The following is a 20,804-nucleotide window of genomic DNA, read 5'->3' on the forward strand; positions in this document are numbered from 1 at the left end:
AATTCAGTTGCCATTTACCTCTGAAGATGATGTGATAATTAATACTTAACAATGTTTTTAACAACAAAATTTACCCTTTCAGTTTGTTTCTATGTATACACAGAATTAGGTCATTTTAAGCTAAAGTGTCCAGTTCTAATGCAGAGACTGATAAGTGTTCTTCCATCCAAGATCCTGTGAGCAAGACTGAGCTTCTCAAAGAGTGTAAGTCACTCTTCGGAAAAAACAATAGTTGTTCTGCACGCTGCTTTTAAAAATTGGCCTGAACTTCAGACTAAACCACTGATGAGAGATGAGCTTGCTGCTCAGACTGAGGAGATTCAAGTACACTTTGTTTGGGGATGCCCTTACCTGTGAATCTAACCATTGGGATACATACAGAACTGAAGAAGAATGTACTTTCTAATCAATCTGGATAAAGTTTTGTCACTGTCTAGGAAGGAATTCAAGATTCCTGAGACCAGAAAAATGATGAGAAAAAAAAAGCAGAAAAAGCGTTGTTTTTTTCTTTCAAGATGATGAGATCATTAACTATAGGCCAGTTTGGGAAGTGAATTGTGCACTTTTTTAGTAACTAACCAACTACAAATTTCTTAGATAAAAGTGGTTGGTTACACTACTACTGTAACTTCTGTGTAGAATGTAGAGTATAGATTAGAAAACCTATCTCTGCTCAGTTCTCTGAAAGTTCTAGACGTCTATGTCATACCTACCCTGAAGGATTCCTGACTTTGGTTCTAAGAGACCTTCAAACTCTGGAGGTTTGCAGATATGTCTTAGTGTGCATCGTAGGCTTTTCAGCATCCAGGCTGCCTGGTTCGGAGTTCTAAGGCTCTGAACTCTCCCTGTGCACTGAAACAGGGTACCTATTACACTGTGGGGATGAAAAACCTAAAATGCCTCAGTTCTTTATGGGTTTTGCTTTAGAAACTAGCTGGGAGCTTATGAAGAATCTTAAATGCAGGTCTTTTGCTCTTTAATGATGTGAGCATTGGAAAAGATGAGCAGTCACATCTGGAGCCTGTACTTTACCCACACGTTCATCTTCAACCACATAGTGAGTTATAGTAATCGAGGGTGGAGGTCACAGACATAAAGATTGTCAGGATCGTTTTAAAGGAGAAAGAAACGTAAGCCAGATTAAAAAATAATGAATGCTTATGTGCCAAAAATGCCACCTGGGATGAATCTAAGCCTGGGTCCAGGTGAGCAATCCCCACAAAATCCCTCTTGGCTTATAGTGTGACTGAGAATCATTAGACATCTCATGTTTATGCTGCTAAAGTTTGTTGGGCACAAAATGTTCTGCTGCTGTGCTTTCCTGGGCTGGCATCACTTTGACTGTGCAGAGCATTTTAATGCCTACTCTTTGGCTTCAAAAAATAGACAGGTATCACCCTTAAGATCCAGGGCTAATCTGGTGGTTATGCCATGAACATGCATAACCCAAACAGATAACACTGAGTTCAGCACACAGTAAAGCAGCTGAGACTGCATCCCTTCAGAAATATGACAAAAGCAGCATGCAGTGTGATGGTGCTACTGCTTTCCAATGCTTGTGGCCTGCTAAATCTTTATGCTTCGATTCGGAGTCCTTGACCACCAGTGGTGGCTGCTCCTCTAGTCCCCATCAGGGTCCCCCATTGAGTTCACTTCATCCTGAAGTAACTCTCTGCCTGTGGAATGCTTCAGTGCAGGTGTTTTGTTTCCCTGTTGTGTGGCCCTATTCCCTATTTGTGGCCCTATTACTATGTCATTATAAATATTATATGTTTGTTGAAAGCTATAAAGAAAAAGCAACAGAGTGCTGAATATCATGATCACATGGTTAGAATGTGGGGACATGCTGCCTCTCCGTCTGTTTTGCTGATGTTCCTATATAAATGCTGAAAAGGGGAGAGCGTAAACTCTTGCATCCTGCAGAGGAGAGAAGGAGTACATATCAATTGCTCTCTGTGAGTCTCACCAGAGCCAAATTAGATATTTATTTCTGTTCTTTGTAAACTGTCTTCTTTGGTAGTCCACTGTATTGAAATCACTGCTAAGATCTCCTGGAATAACGTGGAGATCATTTTACTTGTTCTAGGGCCATGGAGTATGTAACTGGAATATCCAGGGCAGTCTTAGGTCTGTGGCCTGCTCTGAGCCTGTGAAGGTTTGACAGATGACCTACGTTGCGTCGCTGAACTTTCTTTAATACTTCCACAATAGTTTTTCTTCTTTCCATGTTGTTGGCAATAGCTAGAAAGTCAAATACTGGCACTTTGAAGGTCAAGATACTCTATTCTAAAGGCATGGCTTGTACATGTTTTTGGAGAAGTTGATCAGTTCCACTAGTAATGGGCATAATTGTTCTTCACTGGACAGCAATGTCATGGATCCCTTACATGGGTAGTGCTAATGTCTTCCAGCAACAGTTTGCTTTGTAGTTGCAGCTTTTATGTATTTGGGCAACTTGGCTCTGGACCAGCACTTTAATGTTTTATTTTCATGTGTAACCAGAGTTTATGGGATGAAGAAGTGAATGTTCTGGTCTTGTGAATAAGTCCAGAGAAGCTTTGGCTAATTTTCCTTTCTTAATAGCATCATTTGAGTTCATAAAACTTTTATTATTGTAATAAGGAGTCACAGAATGAAGACTGCAAATCTGTGAGGTAAAATTCCCATGTTTAGGATTAGTGCTGTTGAAATAAAATAATGTTCATCCAAGGATTTAGTGTGAATGTATAAGATATGCCTATTTTTTCACAGAGTTACTTTTAAGTGGTAGAAATATTGCTTAGATACAATGCTAAATGTCTGAAAATTGGGATTCTGTGACACTGATTTTTATATGATTTCTCAGACTGCCATAAGTTCTTTTTTAAAAATAAAAGATTGTCCTGTTCATGTAAAGTTTTCAGTATAACTGTTAGTTTCTAGATTCAAAATGTATGCAGAAGTGAATAAATGTAAAAATCAGTCTGGAGAACTGAAGGAAAGACAGGCTTCCTTTCAGTTCTTACTGATAAATCTTTTTCTGTTAAGATACCTTTTTGAACAGTATTTTTCTCTAAGGTTCTTCTCTAACATTGTGTTGGTCTTCAGTGCTACAGTGTTACCTCAGGCAGAAGGAATAAAGCCAAAGTCAACTTAGTCCCTTGGAGCTGATGTAAAAAAGGTGATATGTTTAAGAAATCAACAAGTACCCTCCTGTTATATTCATTTGTGACTTTGCAATGTGTGATGTTAAAGATGAAACAAAATCTGTCTCGGTGTTTACTAAAACTGATACACTCATCTATTACGGCAGATTCAGCAGCTCTGATTAAGCAACTCACACATACAGCATTAGCAAATATAAGCTGTCCCTCTGACATGTTCGCCTGTGTTGACTTTGTTACCTCATAATCTATTTGAAGTACATTTTCTTGGAATTACCTTTTTATCAGTTGTCCCCATGTGCTTTTATAGCTGACAAATCTCTTCTAAATAGCTAGGAAAACATTTTTTCCCTCCATTAACTAAACATTAAAAGCTACAGGCAGTAACAGAGGTAGGAGTTGAAAACTTCAATAAGGCTTCATCCAGTTTCAGATGTTCCCCTGCAGAGTAGAAATCTGTGCCCTGTAAATGGTGTCAGAGACCCTCTGCACAGCTCATGGGAAATGGAACAGCTTCAGCATGTGGTCTGAAATGTCAGCATGTCGGCTGGGGAATTTTCTCGGAAAAATTTGCAGTAAACATCCTAACCCATGGCACTGAGTGGCCTCAACCTGAGCTGAAGACATTTGTCTTTGTCAGCTTGAATCCAACAAAGAAAGATACCCATGGTAATTTTTTGAAAGAACAGAATGGTCTTCACTCTTCTAAGCCACCACGCTGGGGATGGCGATGGTCCTGCTTGCATCCATCATCCGTGTTAGTAGGTTTTTATTCCCACATCAGCTTGAGAGGGCTGTCCCTCTACAATGTAAATTCACCACACAAGCAAGTGGGGTGGCTGAAGAAAATCTTCCTTTTGAAGAATTCAAGACTCACTATGGCAAGACACGAGAAATGCACTGCACTTCAGCACTGCACAAGGAACCAAATCTTGCGTATGTCTAAAAGACTCTTTACGTTTAATTTGAAACAATCTTTAGATAAACTGCATAAACAATATTGAAAGCAAAAACTGGGATCCAATATTCCCTGTTTCAAATGAGAATAAGACTAAAATTTATGCTTTCTCTCTTTAACCCAGTTGTTCTTCATTTCTTTACTGTGCAATGTCCCAGCTTCAGTGGAAGAAAGGCAAATCATGTCCTTACCCAAAATGACCTGGGAATCCTGAGTCATCAAAGAGATATAAATGTGGACTTAATTTTCCTCAGCTGGCATTTAGTACAGGTGTCTCAATTCAGACTGTTAGAAAAGATATGACTTCTTCAAGACCTGCCCAGATGCTTTCCTGTGCAACCTACTGTAGGGAACCTGCTTTAGCAGGGGTTTGGCCTAGATGATCTCCAGAGGTCCCTTCCAGCCCCTGTGATTCTGTCATGAAACTGTTTTGCAGGGCATATGATATTGTTGGATGCTTCCTAATCATGTTTGGCACAAAAGTGGCAAAACTGGGGATACTGTTCTTCAGAAAATGCTGACTGAATTATAACTGTATTTGTGTAGTCGATGCTATTTATTGCACATTGCTTCTTTGTTCAAGAAGTAGTTGAAGTCTAATCATGATAACTGAATACAGATTATCACAGCATAGATTCCTTTATTTAATAGTTAATGCCTAGATACAATTGACAGAATACAGTGCCACTATGAAACATAAATCAAAAGAATTGTGATACATGTACATTTTACATATTGTAATGGAGGAAATGTACTTTTTCATTAATCATTAAAGTTAGTCCTAACGAAAAGAGCCTGTAAAATTCCACAGGTAATGCGTATCCACTCAATATCTTGCAGTCTTTCAGAATAACTCATGCTTATCCCAATTTCAAATGCATTTTACATACTTTTGTGTGTGAGAGTTTGTGTATCTAAGCACACATATGAGGAGTTCCTAACATCGTAGTATGAGCTAGTTAGAAAATTTGCTGGATGTTACCATGAACAAAAGATAAGACATACGCTGCTTGTGGTGATAGCAATACAAGAAATGCCAGTCTGTTACCTTGTGCTGACCAGAACCTGATTTTTATGAAAACACAACAAAGACAGCCAATTGCTAATAAACAGAAGCTTAAATCTAGTGAAACAACTCAGCTACAAGAAGAAATTCAGAACTCACTGCCACAAGGTGGGATCCAGAATGGTGAGTTAGGGACCATGACTCCCAGGACAGTGCACAGGGAGAATTAGGCACTTTGGGTATGGCCTAGAGACAATGAATTAGAAACAGAGATGATGAGAGAGGTTGTATCTGCTCTCTCAAGAAATAGGCATTTCACTTCATCCCCCAGCAAGTGGTTTTTGCCTCTGGGAATTCACAGAATGTTTTCTACAATTGTTGTTTTGATGAAGTTCTCTCATGCCTTTCTGAAACATCTCAGAAGGGAAAGAATAACAAGTTTCAGCAACAACGTACTGGTCAAAACATCCACTCAGGCAGCCAGTTTAATTCCTCTTCACACTGACAGGGGCTGTAATCCTGCTCTCCCTCTACCCCACAGAGTGCTCCACAATCAAACTGCAGCCGCCCTCACAGATATCCTGTTAGGTGCATGGAGGGAACATAGAGTACTAATCCCTCACATATGTGCTTTCTAACTGCTCTCTGAAATGTTTCCGAGTGGATTTTTTTCCTTTCTGCCAGATGAGTTCACATACGTAGGGTGGCTCTCGCAGTTTGCCCCACTAGGCATGCTGCAAGGCCAGGCTCGTGCTGATAGAGCATTAATATCAGTCACGTGAGTTTGAGGATATAGCAAATGTATAGCTCAGGACAGATCTATGAATCTGCACAAAAATATGGTTCTTTTTTTTTTTTTAAGCTTGTGAAAGTTTTAATGTGTTAATAAATAGAAAAATCTTCTGAATGCGCAACTACAAAATTCCATAATTTATAGTAAGTAAGTTTTCTAATATATGTTTTATTAGCACATATGTACAACAGGCTGGCTTTCAAGAATAGCCTTAAAAAGCATAAGCAACAAAGTAGTTCATCTGTGACTTTTATAATGGACCATAAATGTTTCAGAAGAATGATCTGGCGAGGGACTTCTTGACTCGTGTTTTGTTCTGCAGGCTCTGAAAACAAAGAATGTGCATGTATTTAACTATAAACTATACCACTTTTGGTTTGAACTTTGGCTTAATTGAAATCAGTGGCAAAATTCCCCTCTTTTCATGATGAACTCTGTGGTATAAAGTAATTCCCTTCACCGTTATTAATGTGCTGTTCTTTCTTCCACCCCCTGTATTCTTTAAATCTGAGTTTTATTTATATGCTGATATTCCTGTAACTGCAAACCTAAAGAGAAGGCCTCTGTGCCCATATATCCTTGAATTGCCTTTTGCATTTTTCTGCACGATTCCTCTTTGATCTGCCTCTGAATTTAATAATGAAATTCGACTCAATATCCCTCCCACTATATATAGCTCCTGCTACATCATGTTCTGTTACCTATCATCTGACAGTGTAATTCTTGAAATCTGGCCATTTAATTTGGTCCAAGAAAATGTATCATTTAAGAAAAGACCATGTTCATTTGATTAAGTGAATGCACATTTCTGTTTTCTTACCAAGCACTGGCATATGGGCAGCTTTTCGTACTGTGTGTGGGAATTTTTACAGAATCCTATCAGCAAAAATGGTATTTGGCAAGAATATTAACTACAATAGCAGCATTCACAGTTCTGTTTCTAAATATGTTATAATGCTGAATATTCTCATTTCCTTTCTGCACTTCCTCTGCCTGCTACAGGGCTAGGAAGGTAGCCTTGCAGAATTTTTGAATTCAGATTTCACCTTCCCCTGCCATGGGACAGGAAATGAAACCTCCTCAAGCCTGAGATGTCTGTATGAATGGAGGGCATTGTAGATACGCATCATGTTTCACGTCTTCCCGCTGACAACCGCAATGTCAGTTCTTTCCGCCGCGGGGACATGCTGGACTGTTTTTGAAGACAATCACAGTGCCAACTCTCAACTAAATCAAAACTTTTTATTTTCTGCTTTTCTAATTTCCTAGAACCAAAGATTAATACTCCTATCAAATTACCTGATCTTTAGGAGAGTCAACAGGACTATTCCTAGGATGAGAACTATGCAGGAGGAATAGGCAATAATGTAGACTGTTTCACCTACAAGCCAAAACCAGAAAGCAGACAAGAAACATTCTTCAGTGACAAGAATCAAGTTTGAGATCTGAATTGGAATACATACAGTTGCACACTAAACTAGCAATCAGTTCTGATGCCGGTAATTAAAAGGAGGTGGTATGCCAATGGTGGGAATTACTCCTCCTTCACCAGCTGGTGCAAAATCATTTTCAGACTTCTAGTAAATACCAGCTCCGATAGCACTTCACATGTGTAGTACTACCTTTTACTCTACCCCAGGGAAACTGCAACAGCTTGTTACTCTGATTTGTGTTTTGGAGTATTTTCCCTATTGATTTCAAGATGTCAGTTTTATTCGGTGTATTGGAGGAGATCTGGCTCTTAAATATGTGCTTGGCCTCTTTTTCTTTTTCACATATTACCATAATTGCAGTGTGAAGCAATACTCAGTCTAGAATCAAATTAATGTAAAATGGGATCTAACATTGTGTTTCTGGGCTCCGTGCCCATGGAGTTTCCTCTTTCTTTTAGGCTTCTCACCAAGAAGTCACTTAGGCAGCTTATGTGCTAAAAATTCCGACTGTTGAAAAACTGGGAATTGTTTCAACTTTTGTTTTCCAAATGAGGGGAAACTTGTTTTTCCTAGTGGAGTGAATGTATCACTTTTGATCAAATATTCTGAAGGGAAAATATTTGGCTCAGAAGGAAACATAAGCCCAGAACGTGCCATCAAGATTTGCAGAGGTTCAACAACAAAAGGACCCAAATTGAGAGCCACAGGAATAAAAATGAGACCCTTCTACTTGCCTGTTGCAAGATGTTGATGATGAGATCATGCTAAAAGCCATATATTTTCTCCTGCCTTCTGAGAAGCTTGGGAACTTGTAAAGCTGGGAGATGGCACAGTTTTGTGGCTGAAGAGATAATTCTTCATTTTCTATTTTCCTTTTATATATTCTTTGTTTTCTAAATACTTGAATGTGCCTATTCATCTTCCCTTAAAAATGTTGTAGGGTGTCTGTTTCTTGATAGGCATCCTGCTTGTCTAAAAATGCAAGGAATGTTTTATATTAATTTTCACTATTAATCTGACTCCATCCAGATCTTTAAATGTGAAATACTGCTAGGGGAGTTAAGAAATATAGATATGAAATTTTGGTTCTGTTCATCCCAAATCCCATCCATGAAAAATACCAGAATACACATGTAAATTCTTGTATGACATGACAGTCTGTGTGATCTCACTTTTCTCATTTGAATATGATCTAAGCAATGACTTAAGGCTAAAAACCAGTGCCCTAAGCAAACAACAAAAACACTGACTGAAGTTAAGCCCATTTGTAGTTATGGGTCTGTAAACAACCTTAGCTCTCATGCTGTGACCCTGATCACGTTTCACTGGATAGCGGACACCACAATGATTAAAAACGTGATTAAAAGTTCAAACACTTTCTACTCTTAGCAGGATGGTAAATAAAAAATGCAGTGTACATAAGTGCTTATTTCATGACTGGGTTCTAAGGCGCAGCTCTCTATTTTAGTGCTTCTCTTTAGCTGGCTGAGGTGCAAAAGAACAGATCTTGTCTGAGTTCTCTGACTGGATGGAGAAAGGAATACAAATATCTGTGTGTCTTGTGAAGACTGAAAGGCACACATGATGTGTAAAGACACAGTGCAGGAGAAAGCAACTGTGAGATATTTTCATCTCAGTCCTGCAGAGACTGAAAGGACCAAGTGGAGAAAAGATTTTCCCATTGCTGTGGTGCAAGGCACTGAACTGTACTGTCCTATGAAGCTGTCTCATGCTCATGAGAAGTTGGTAGAGCAGCTTAGGGACAAGTCTACGGCAAGGGTGCCACAGCTTTGGGACAAACGTCTTGCCCTTCCTTGGACGGGCTGCAAACCTCAGGAACACAACAGTTGAAGTGCTAGCTGGAGCTGCCTATATAGACATACAGACATTTGCAGTGACAAAGTTTGGTAGAGGACAGCTGTGGGCTCAGCAGCTGAAACAATTAGTGGGGTCAATCTCCTGTGTAAGTCTACATATATGTAGTGAGAAGAGTGTGAATATTCATTAGACAAATTTACTCCGGCTGGTGCTCAGAGGTTTCTTGGCTACCTGCAGGCCATCACACGCTTTCTTCTACATTTATAAAACAGTGAGATTGACAGTGTTTCATACCTTACAAACTAAAGTTGCTGGAGAGGAACTAATCTCAGTTCCCACAGCAGCCAGTATAATTATAGATAAACCCTGCCAATTACATGTTTATCTAGATTCTCAGCGCAGCAAAACTACTCAGTAGAAAATATCTGATAACTCTACTATTTAGGAGGAAAATAAGGTTAATTCCAAGAGTCTTGGGTCATGCCCAATTTTACTGTATCTCACAAGAACCAGAGAAGAGCTGTGTATTCCTAGCTTTTTCTTCCATTCAAAAAATGCTTCGACTCCAAAGCTCTACACTGATGAAAGTGAATGCTTATCTTCATGCATGATTCATTTTTCAAATTAAAGTGTAGGAAGCAATCTTTTAAATTATTTGAATCTGTAAAATCATGGAGTTGATTTGCATAGGATGAAGTCAAAACCAGGCTGAAAGTGGATAACTATGCAGGCAATAACATTTTTTGAAGTTTGGAGAGCTTTTATTCAGTTTGTCACTTGTTTTTTATACTATGACATAAGATTCTGGCCACATTTAAACTTCCAGGAAAAGTCTCGTCAACTTTCAAGATGATCAGGCCTCTGCCTACATCACACTGTGTTAACTGGGACATATCAACCCACAGGTTGTCATGTATCCTCCTGGGTATGTAAGTGAGTGAAAATCCCTTTAAACAGTCCTGCTTTTACATGGCAAACCAAAGGGCGAGAAGCAGAGGACTTCATCTTTTACACCTTCTTTTCAAGATAGCTTGTGGTTCAATATTCCTGGCAAAAGCCAATTACTTGTGTGGTTGATTTCACTGAGCTAAACAGAGCCCTTTCACAATAGTGAGGGTGACCTCTATCTTCATCCTTATGCCAGCTGGGCCAATGGTTGCCTAAGTACTTTAGATATCTAATCCTGTATTCAAACATCACAACCTTATTTAGGAGGCTAAGGTCTTTGAGATATGCCGTGCCAGGCTGTAAAATATTACCATTAACACTGCATTACGCAGCATCTTCTCTGCAGCAATATTTTATGCATATTGTTCTCCTCAGTGAGAGATGGAATAAGTTGAATTTTATTGCAGGCTAGGAATGTGCAGTCACCAAGGGTCAATGAGTCCACAGCAAGTGGTTAGCTCTTGATAATGGAGTTGTGCATTTGAACTACTTTGGACCCAAGGTATCTGGCTACTTCATTCACACCAAAGCATCTTTGCTTGCACCCAATCTGGCATAATACTCTTCCCAACGAAGAGGGTCATATTCATTTCTACATATGTTGGAATATATGCTTATATTTATTATTTATTATGAAGCACTCTTTTTGTTAAAAAGCATCCAATTATCTGAGGATGTGCAGTACTACTGTGTAAAGCAGAAAATTTTTTTTGAACTGTTTTTTGAGCAGTAACTGTTTTTTGAGATAAAGAATTAAGAGATAGTTGAAGAAACCTGAGTTTCATTCTTAGCTTACTCATCTGTGGACAGACATTAATTTGAATTTGTGAAAGATCCTTATATTTTATGCAAGGTAAGTAAAGAACTCTTCTGAGATTTTGAGGTAGGGACAGCACATAGGCAAGTGTTATCTCCAGCATTCTGAATTCAGCAGTTCTCCTTAAATATCCTCAGACACTCAAAAGGCCATATTTGACAACTTAACCATTTTGCATCTGCACCATGAGATTCTTCTTGGGATTTGATTTCAATAAAGATAAATACTTTGCAAAGATGATAACTCCCTTTGCAGCCAAAGTAATACACATTTACTAGCATATACATCCAGGATACAGGGATAGATTTTTGGCAGCAGGATTTATGAAATAATTTGCAATATGGTTTTTATCATCAGGTAGATATCCTGAAATCAGATTCTTCTCCTTGACCTGGCTTCCTATGAGACATATATAACTTAGAGAGTTCCCAGCTAGTGCACATGACAGCTCCAATAGGAGGAATATTTTATTTTATCTTTTAGGCTGGTCAGCATTCTTTTTATTTTTCTAAGGCCATCCAAAATTCTGCTAGAGTTCAAGGATGGGTTTTTGGAAAGTATTCAGATTTCAGTGGGAGCAGAATTAACTGGGTGCAGCCTGCTTTTTGCAAACATTTATCTAAATCTTTGAGGGAAATGCATATTGCATTCTACCCACTGAAAGGGTCTACAGTTAGAACTGGTCACTGGGGTGCGATAGCTCACATTTTACTTTTTCTCACATATAGCGGGATTTCTTCCATTACAGTTTTCATTATTTAACCACTAAAGTCTAGTTCCAGCCAGCCAGAGATTCTGGCTCCCCCTGTAGTTGGCAAAAAGAAGCCAATACTTCCAGGATACAGCAAAGAGTTTTTATTCTAAAAACTTTTAGAATTTAAACAAAATATATAATCTAAGTGGAATGCTCAATTATTTGTGACATTGATCTCAGGAATCCTGTTCCTACCAGTCTATATTTATACTTACCAGGTTGGCCACTTCAGCAAAAGCTGAAGGGTGGACTTGATGGAATATCCTTTATTTTGTACTGTGTGCAGATGTTGAATTATTTTTTCACTGTTAAAGGTGTTCAGTGTGGATATTTCTTGTAACTAAGGAACTAAACTGTAGTAATACCTGGAGTATTGCAATATGCACTATGCAAGGTAGAGCAAGTGTTTCTCATTAGAGACAATATTTGTGCATTAAGCTATTTAGTATTCTTACTCTGTAATGGCGTCCTTCAAAAGGAAATATAAAATTAATATTATTTCAGCTATGAGAAAATTTGTTTATTAAATCAGTATCTTTTATGTCACTTAATTGCTTACTTTAAATGCATAGAAAGCAAAGCAGATGCTGCTTTTCAACCCATGAGATACTACGATCCACAACTGCAGGTGCTGCTGTTGCACAGGAAGATAATAGCTGATGGAGTGTAACACAGCACCCTTCTCAGATCACCTACTGTTTCTTCCTAATTTCACTGTAACTAGTATGGCACAAAAAGTCAAGAGAGCTAGGAGGGAAGCAGGTGTTACATAAAAGCTAATCATTTATATTACACATTATGACTATTGACTATATTGACTATATATATGACTATATATATGACTATATATATGACTATATATATGACTATGACTATATTACACATTATGGCTATTGATTCTATAAGAGCTGGACTTGATGATCCTTATGGGTCCTTTCCAACTTAGGATATTCTATGATTCTACAATTCTACTGCTTTGTAATGACTGTATGGAGAGTCAGGCTATGGTGGGCTTAGTAGCTTAATTGTCCCCGTTTATAATATAGTGATCGGGAGCTGTCTATTTCAAAAGCACTTGTCAGAGTAATTGGGGCATTCTCATTATCTTTATTTTGAGGTTATATAAGATAAGGAAAGCAAGTAGAAAGATTTTTCCACATAATGCTGAATGAGAGTGGAACAGGTAGAGCTCATTTTCCTGAATCCACCCAAGAGAGCTAATCTTTAGTCTTCTCGATAACACAAGGGAAATTTCAATAGTGCTTCTGTTAAAACCATGAAGGGATTTGCTCAAACTTACCATTAGTTGAAGATGAATGCAGTTGTGCTCTGGAAAGCTTTTTTCCTGGTATTTCTGTATTCAGCCAATGAAAACCTTTCTTAACTGAAATTTGACCTGAAGATTGGAAACATATATCAATTTGAAATATTATTTTTCAATAATAATGTAAATGAATATTACTATTTGGTGTTTTGATAAGAGCCCCAGAATTTAGAAATGCAGCTGTATAAAAAATTTGTTTACTGATACTCAGTTAACCAAGTGAATGAATGAAAGCAAGTTTTTCCTTTTATATCATTTATATCAATTTTTTCATATATTCATTTATATCTCTCCTGTAATTTGTTTTATGGGGGAGAAGTGTGCTTTAAAGAAAAATATTCTCTGCCTCAAACCAGCATAAATTCTCTTTTAACAGAAACAAATTTAGAAATTTCTCACCAGTTCTAGATCCCTATTGCTAGTCCTGGGTATTTGTCTGTTCTGAAAAAAATTCAATGTTAAAAATCTTTTATCACTTTATCTGAAGTTCACACCTAGCCAAAGAAATACATTTGCAGAAGGGGCTGGAAGAAGTCTGGGGAAAAGCACTCACTCAACATCTCATAACTGCCATAAAGATAATGACATTTAGCAGTCAAAGCTTTAATCATGTATCTCTTCAGTTTAGTTGCATTACTAGGCATCTAGGAAAAAAACAACAACAACAACAAAAGCAAAGTTCCCAACACTGTGCAAACATTCCGTCAAGTAGGTGCCAATTCTTTACTTACCAAAGGCTTTGGATCCCCAGTATGTTTTTGATTGACTAGCAGGAGCTCCATTGCACCACAGGAACAAGCAAGCTCCTGTTCTTCAATCCCAGTTAGGTTAGAGAAGTTCCCATCACAAAAATACTTTTATTCTGAGGCTATTTCAGTGAATGGCAAAACCTGATGAGCAATTATTTGAGTATTCTAATATGATAGTCATATTTCTTCTTGCTATGTATAGAGCAACTAACAGAGTTAGTCTGGATCATTAGATGCAGCCACGGAGCAAACAAACAAATAAATAATGTTCATCAGCACACTCATTGCCAGCACAGTCTCAGCAAACTCATTGCCAGCACAGTCTCAAATCTAACAGTGTTGTGGTATTACTTTGTCAGAGGAGCTGATGTTTAATTTCTGAACTTTTCTCAGACTGAATGTTAGTACTGATTGTCTAAGCTTAAGGGCAGCATTTCTGCAATTACTTTAGTTTTTAGGTGTATTTTGAGGAACAGGAAAAAATAATACTATTATCAGTGGCAAATTTTTTGGCTGCTAAAACCCAAGAATTAGCTCATTCATTCAATGAAATGCATGTATGCAGTTAATATGTTTTTAAAAGTCCATCAGATGGAACTATGAGATAATCATTCCTTTTCACTGAACTCTTCGGAAATAATTATTTCTCTCAGACTAGCTTGTGAATATATAATTACATATAGGAGCATTAGAAAGCTGGTGTACTAGACATGAGTGCCACATCATGTGGATTTGTGAAGAGGGTAGTCAGGTCTTAGGTCTGGCTCACAGATGGCAAGGCCAGGAGCTGATGTAGTGGGTGAACATTCAGCTTCGGTTTTAGGCTGCAGGCGTCCAGTTCATCTTCTCCTGAACCACTCTGGGGCATGACCCACAGCGCAGTGAGGACGAACAGGGAATTTGCTTCAGAAGCACTCTCCTGGCCCTTATGAAAACACTGATATTCTCTTGCATGTTGCCATTCATTGCACTAACAATTCAGTCCTAAGGAAAGTCTTAGCAAGGACTTTTATATTTAGCACATACTGGCTACACAGGCCTGCATCATCCTGTACCACTGTATAGAAAGAAAAACAAATGAATTCCTCTCCTGAAAAAGCTGAAGTTACTGCATTGCCTTCTATGTCCCAGTTTCTAACACAGACAAGTTCTGTGTTCAGGATTTTAAGCTAAAGAACTCTCGGTTTATTTTTGTATTCTTTCTCATTACTTTTAAGAAACCACATGAAGGTAGCAGATCATTAGTTCTTTTTATGATGCTTAAACTTTTAAACTATTTAACAGTTAAACTGTACTTAACGTTACCAATCATTTTTGAGGTTAACATTTACTAAGTAATTTCCTAAATGTGTGATAGCCAACTTACAGTTTCAGCTACGCTAATACTTAGACTCCAAGAAGAAAAGGAAAGAAAGAAAAACATGAAAACATAATGTATATTATGTTGTATGTACCAAAGATACCATATTGATTGTTCTAGTGCTCTACCAAAGCATTAAGTTGATGACAGAAAGGCTCTGAAACTTTTCTAATCTGCATAATTTTGTACATCCCCAAAATTGTTCTTTTACTATTATTCCAGCCAGAAAATTAATGTAGTGAGACTTGAAGCCAATGAATTACTAGTATAAAATATTTCCCACAACCAGACAAAATTACTTACACATGCAATTCGTGTTTCAATTTGGATTAAAAACCTGCAGATATAAATCTTGGCAAAATCCGTGGTATTATAGCAGAGATATGGTATTTAAAATTTTAAATTAATTACTCTTTAAAGTGTCATGTGTTACTCACGTAGCTGACTGAAGCAGGATGGGCTGTGAAGCATGTGATGGAAGAGCTTGCACAGTGACTGTTCTGCCGGAGGTGAATTCTGACAGGTGCACTCCACATGCAGAATTGTGCCCCAGTTGTTGATGTAGGCTGCTTTGCAATCAGCATTTGCAGAGCAGGGCATGTCATCTTTGATTAAAGTTTCAAGACAAGCTTCATCATCATAGCATCTTTTGGTCACGTGTCTCCAACATTTGGCCCAAAAAGTTTTGTATTTTTTCCTGACCGAAAGAAGGAAGCGTACAATGATGGTTTTGAACACAGAAAGGCAGTTAAGGATAATCGTAAAAAGAGAGTGTATTCTCAAGGTGCCACATAAGCCTTAAAAATCAAAATATTCAATGATAGCTGGCATAAATTCTGCTCTGATTTGCACTTTGTTGGTTTCAGTGAAACTGCAAAATTGTAACTTGAAATAACACTTAGCATTACTCAAAAGGTTTTTGGGAAAAATCAGCTGTACCCCAAATCAGCGCCTGTGTAGACTTTCCCTGATGGTCCAGCAAAAATCCCTGTGAATGCCACCAGTCCCAGACCCTCAGGGAAGGAATGTAGGTGGAGGAATGAAACCAGTCACCACCATGAAAACAGAAGAGGCACCTTTCCAGGGGATTAGCTTGTTGGGCAGCATGATAAGAAGAATGAATATTGAATTTAATTGAAATAAAATAATCTGCATACAGTGCTAAAAGCCATCCAACCAACCAAAAATTCCAGATAGAATGCTAACAAAATACAAAATGTCCAGGGATCTGGGGAAGGAATTTCACTGCAAATATTTGCCCTTAAAAATTAATTGACAGTGAAGGTAAGTTATGTGAGGAATTAATTTGTTTCCCAGCTCTATGAACTTAAATTATTTTAGTTTATTTTCTCTTAGAGTAGAATAAAATTAATATTTAGTGCTTTTGGTATGACAACAGGAAAGACTTATTAAAGATTAATTAAATAATCTGTATATATTATCTGAAACCAGTTTATCACTTACATTATATCTTAGCAGAAAAGAGAGGTAATCTGTTGTTGTGTAGTGTACTGTAATATCTTAAAATATTCTTTCATTAATCATAACATTAGGCTATTAATTTACTATTGATATTGTGTAATTGTTACAAGCAGGTCACATAGAAAAATGTAGACTGCTATAAGTCCAGCTAGGACCTTATTGTAAATTTTTTCATTACAACAGCAAAGGCTTCAAAGCAGATGCCACCTCTGTGCTAATGGAATTATTTTTGTTCACCTCCAGATTTATAGATATGGCTAGCCATAATTCACAGAATAATTTTGCTAATTATGTCCACTTATTGTCAGTGCCAGGAAACATTAATGCTCCCAAAATAATGGGTAATTCAGCAAGTCTCCATTATGGTATTGCATGTGTACACATGCACAGACTTACATTTATAGCCCAGTTCTTCCAGACATAAAAAAGGGCAATTCCCACTGACGTCAATCTGAGTAGCCTGCACTGAACTGAAAGCGTCTCTTGGTCTCCTGATTTGTCTACTGAGAGTAAATTTAAGCACAGCTTTGAGGTGAAATTGAGGTCTAATCCACAAGGGAACCAGTGACTACACTGAAAACCAATGTGAGCCAACTGACCATCTCCAAATGGTGTCGATTAAATAGAAGTATGAGTATGGGCTAATACTGTTGTGTATTTTCTAAAATAAAATAAATCTGAAAACTGTGTTCCTCTTCATGACTTTGGTGGTCTGTGCATGTTTCAGAGCATCTTTTTTTTCATGTATATTGAGAATAAAAGAATAATATGAAAGTTTTATGAAGGGCCAAGTTAGTTGCACAGCTGTTGGATCTGAAGGGTCAGATGCTAAGGTGGAAGAGGTAATTACTTTAACCAAACTGCTCCCAGTCTGCTGCATAATTTGTGTAAACTGCTAGAGGGCAAAGGAGCAGACTGGCAGGTGTTATCTGTAGAAAGCGGTAATGAAAATACCTCACAGCATAGTTTGTCCAGCCAAAATGGTGTTAAGAGTCATGAAACAGGCAGAAGAAAAGGCCACTCAAGATCCAAGACTTGTCTGATAATGAATGTTTGTGGTTTGCCTGTAGGATTACTTATTGAATTACCAGATTTGATGCAGACATCTATGATAGATGTCCAAGTGGAACCTGCTGCTTTGTAGATGCTTTTCAGACAAGACTTCAAAGAACTGCTGTCTGTGCCAAGGGCTGGGTAATTGGGTAAATTATCCTAATCAAACCTAATAATGTGCTATATATAGTTTAGTAAAATGTTCTCTGTCCACATCTAATTCCTCTAAATATTTTTAATATTCAATGCAGTTCATACACAAGATGATTTAAAGGCCCATTCTGCTTGAGTTTGTGTGAAGAGGTTCTCATCATCTCTATCATGTAAGAGTAAGTCAAAGCAGTGAAAAGCACCTGATGGGAAGGTGGTGTGTGAAAACTGTGTTCTAAAACTGATAACTAAGATATAAAGATCAAAGATTAAAGACAGCAATTCTCTGCTGTTTGTATCCATAAGGTATGACTTTTTGAAATGCCAAACACATTAGATGATATAGAATAGTGCCAAAAATCATTTTGCTATAGATAAGAAACACAAAAATTATTTGATCAAGTCATTATTCACAGGCACACAACTAGGCAAGATTAGGAAAAGTAATCTTTCTTCTACTTACCTGCACAATTCATTTTCCTCACACATGTTAATTACACTTAGACATGATGGGAGTGGAGCTGCAGGAACTGCACAGGGCTTGCCATGCAGAAGTTCTTTGGCTCTGTGGCAGGCTTCATCAGTCTGGATGCAGTCACAAAATGTCATCATTTGGGCAACTTCAAAAGGCATGTTGTGATAGAAGAACCTCATTGCCGCTTGGCATTCTTCCATGTTGCACTTCTTATTTACTGAGCAGACCTTAAGGTACAGGGACAACTGTTTGTTACATACTTCATCTTCAACACACTCCATGTTCACATCCAAACAGGATCTGTTTGCTGTGTATGCTGAAAAGAATAATGATTTTTAAAATGAAACCACAAGAAAACCTTTCTCAAGTGATTGATAGTCAACCTGCCTGCATTATTCCCATTAAAAACAGGTTAAACTTCCCAATTACTCCAAGCCAGATCTTCTAACACTGCCTTTTTTAAGCCCATTATGTAGTCCTCATATTCTACCCTTCCACTGCCTGGCTCTCACATGTAACCCCCTTGTGAGTTCCTGACCTACCAGATAAGTGAGAAAGAAGAAAGTGGGAAATGGCAAGATGGAAATTTCTCCATAGTATTCAATAGCTTCCCGGAGCTAGTGACTAATGGATGCTTAAAACTGCTGACATCTCCAGTATGACATCTGAAAAGCTAGTTCAGGTATTTGTAGACTGTGCTATAGACCTTCCAAAACTATAAAGTTATTTCTAACCCTAAAAGGGTTATGGGGTAAGTTTTACCTCTATAAATATAACAGAAACAGGACTGTTACCTATCATTTTCGGATTTTTATCTATCCAGTCGTTTAACTAAAATATTCAGGGTTCTACTGACTCCTTGCTCTTCAGTAATCTGAATGAAAACTATTCATTTTAATTTGGAGATACAATGCATTATATATAGAGCTATATTTGTATATTATATACATTATATACAGAGCTAAAACAGGTTACTAGGATCCAGAAATAAATTCATACCTTGCTTGGAGAGAGCTGATAAACTCCATTGTAACCTTGTTTCCATACTAATATTGTCTAAAAAAAAAAAGATATGAATATAGATATGAGCAGCAGTGACAAATCTTGCCTTAGCTTAGTTTTCAGCTTTAAAGCATTGTCTGTTTCTCTGAAATAGTGCTGGTAGTAAAAATAAACAAGAATAAAATAGATCAGCTTAGTGATCAGTCAGGAACTGTCAGCTTTTTAACAAACTCTAAAAGCACTGTTACAAATATTCATAGACTTTGAGGTGAAAGCACAGTTTCTCAATGGCCATTGATAGCATTCTCTTCATGATTATACATCCTATGAATTGAAGGAGAGTTTGTAGAGATGCTCAGCACTGAATAAAATCAGGGTTATTGTGAATAAATACGGCCAGTGGCCTTAACGTGTTCATCTGTATACACAGTTTTTAAAACTCAAAAGGCTTATCACTGTATGAAGTCAACGGAGTCAGAGAACTCTTAGTGTTAGAAAATTTAAAAAAATATATCAATTTTTTTTTTTTAGCTATAGTATGGTGCTAAAAGAGACTAGGATCAGAAGTTACCAAATTAACCCATTGAAGGAAAATAGTGTTTTCACTCAGGCTATTATTTTGCTTTCAGATTATTCATTTGCATCTAAATAAGCCTCTTAAAATTATCTAGTCTCCAATGGTAAACTACAGTGGTTTAAGAATTTTTTATTCACAGACGCATACATTTGTGAAAGGGTTCTGACTCCCGGAATAGCACCAACCTGAGTCAGTATCCTGATTTTTATCATGATCATCACGATCATTGTCATCTTCATCACCATTTTCACTAGCTACTGAATCTTGGTTCCCTTCAGAGTATTGCAAGCAAGGGTTGCTAAATATTTCCTTCCATATTCTAAGGCATCTCATTTGAAGTGGCTCCGAGCACTTGCATTCTCCCAGCACAGTTTTCCTCAGTTCTTTCCATGCCGACAAACATTCCTGGCTGCCCATCCTACATTTTGCTGCCTCTGCCCGGCACGCTCGCTGGAAACTCCTATACACTGAAGAACAGTACAGATCCTCTTGACAGAACCGTTTTGCAATGATACAATCCTTCTCTGATTTATCTGGGTGTCTTTGGCTTTGGAGCTTTCTGTGCTGCCTAAAACTCAGCTCAGCATTTGATCTTGGGGAAGTTTCCAAATATTCTGTGCAAATAGGTAAAAAAAGACAGATATTGAATAGAAGTTGCAACATCAATCCACAATAAATTTCAGAAAAATTGATGAAATAGTCCTAGTTGTGACATGACTAAATTCAGCCATACGTATATATACATAATTATTTTAGATTCTTGCAGAATAGTACATCTTTTTCATTCCTGGTATCTGTATAATGTATAGTCTAGTTCAACGATTCAGTTGCCAAATGCCACTCACTACAGTTACCGCATAAAGGGATTAATGTCACATAATTTTAGCCACCTACAGATTGGACATATGATGGATTATAATTTCAGTGGAGAGGAGAGGAGAGGAGAGGAGAGGAGAGGAGAG

General features: G+C 37.7%; 1 protein-coding gene across 4 annotated transcripts in view; it reads right to left on the reverse strand.

Moving 5' to 3' along the window:
* The window catches only part of GFRAL (GDNF family receptor alpha like), a 23,561-nt gene continuing 2,774 nt past the window's right edge, over positions 18-20,804 (reverse strand). For 2 of the 4 annotated variants that reach the window (XM_021391716.1, XM_021391715.1), the window contains exons 3-8: positions 20,028-20,456; positions 19,263-19,319; positions 18,252-18,579; positions 15,541-15,800; positions 12,971-13,066; positions 18-6,225 (exon numbers count right to left, since the gene is read on the reverse strand). In XM_021391716.1, coding sequence (XP_021247391.1) covers positions 5,990-6,225; positions 12,971-13,066; positions 15,541-15,800; positions 18,252-18,579; positions 19,263-19,319; positions 20,028-20,456 — 1,406 coding nt within the window. In that variant the 3' untranslated portion in view covers positions 18-5,989. Of the gene's footprint in view, positions 6,226-7,199; positions 7,282-8,072; positions 8,306-12,970; positions 13,067-15,540; positions 15,801-18,251; positions 18,580-19,262; positions 19,320-20,027; positions 20,457-20,804 lie in introns of those variants that run through there. The other 2 variants (XM_021391717.1, XM_021391718.1) reach the window with 2 other exon arrangements.

Source organism: Numida meleagris, chromosome 3 (assembly GCF_002078875.1).
Source record: "Numida meleagris isolate 19003 breed g44 Domestic line chromosome 3, NumMel1.0, whole genome shotgun sequence".
NCBI lineage: Eukaryota > Metazoa > Chordata > Aves > Galliformes > Numididae > Numida > Numida meleagris.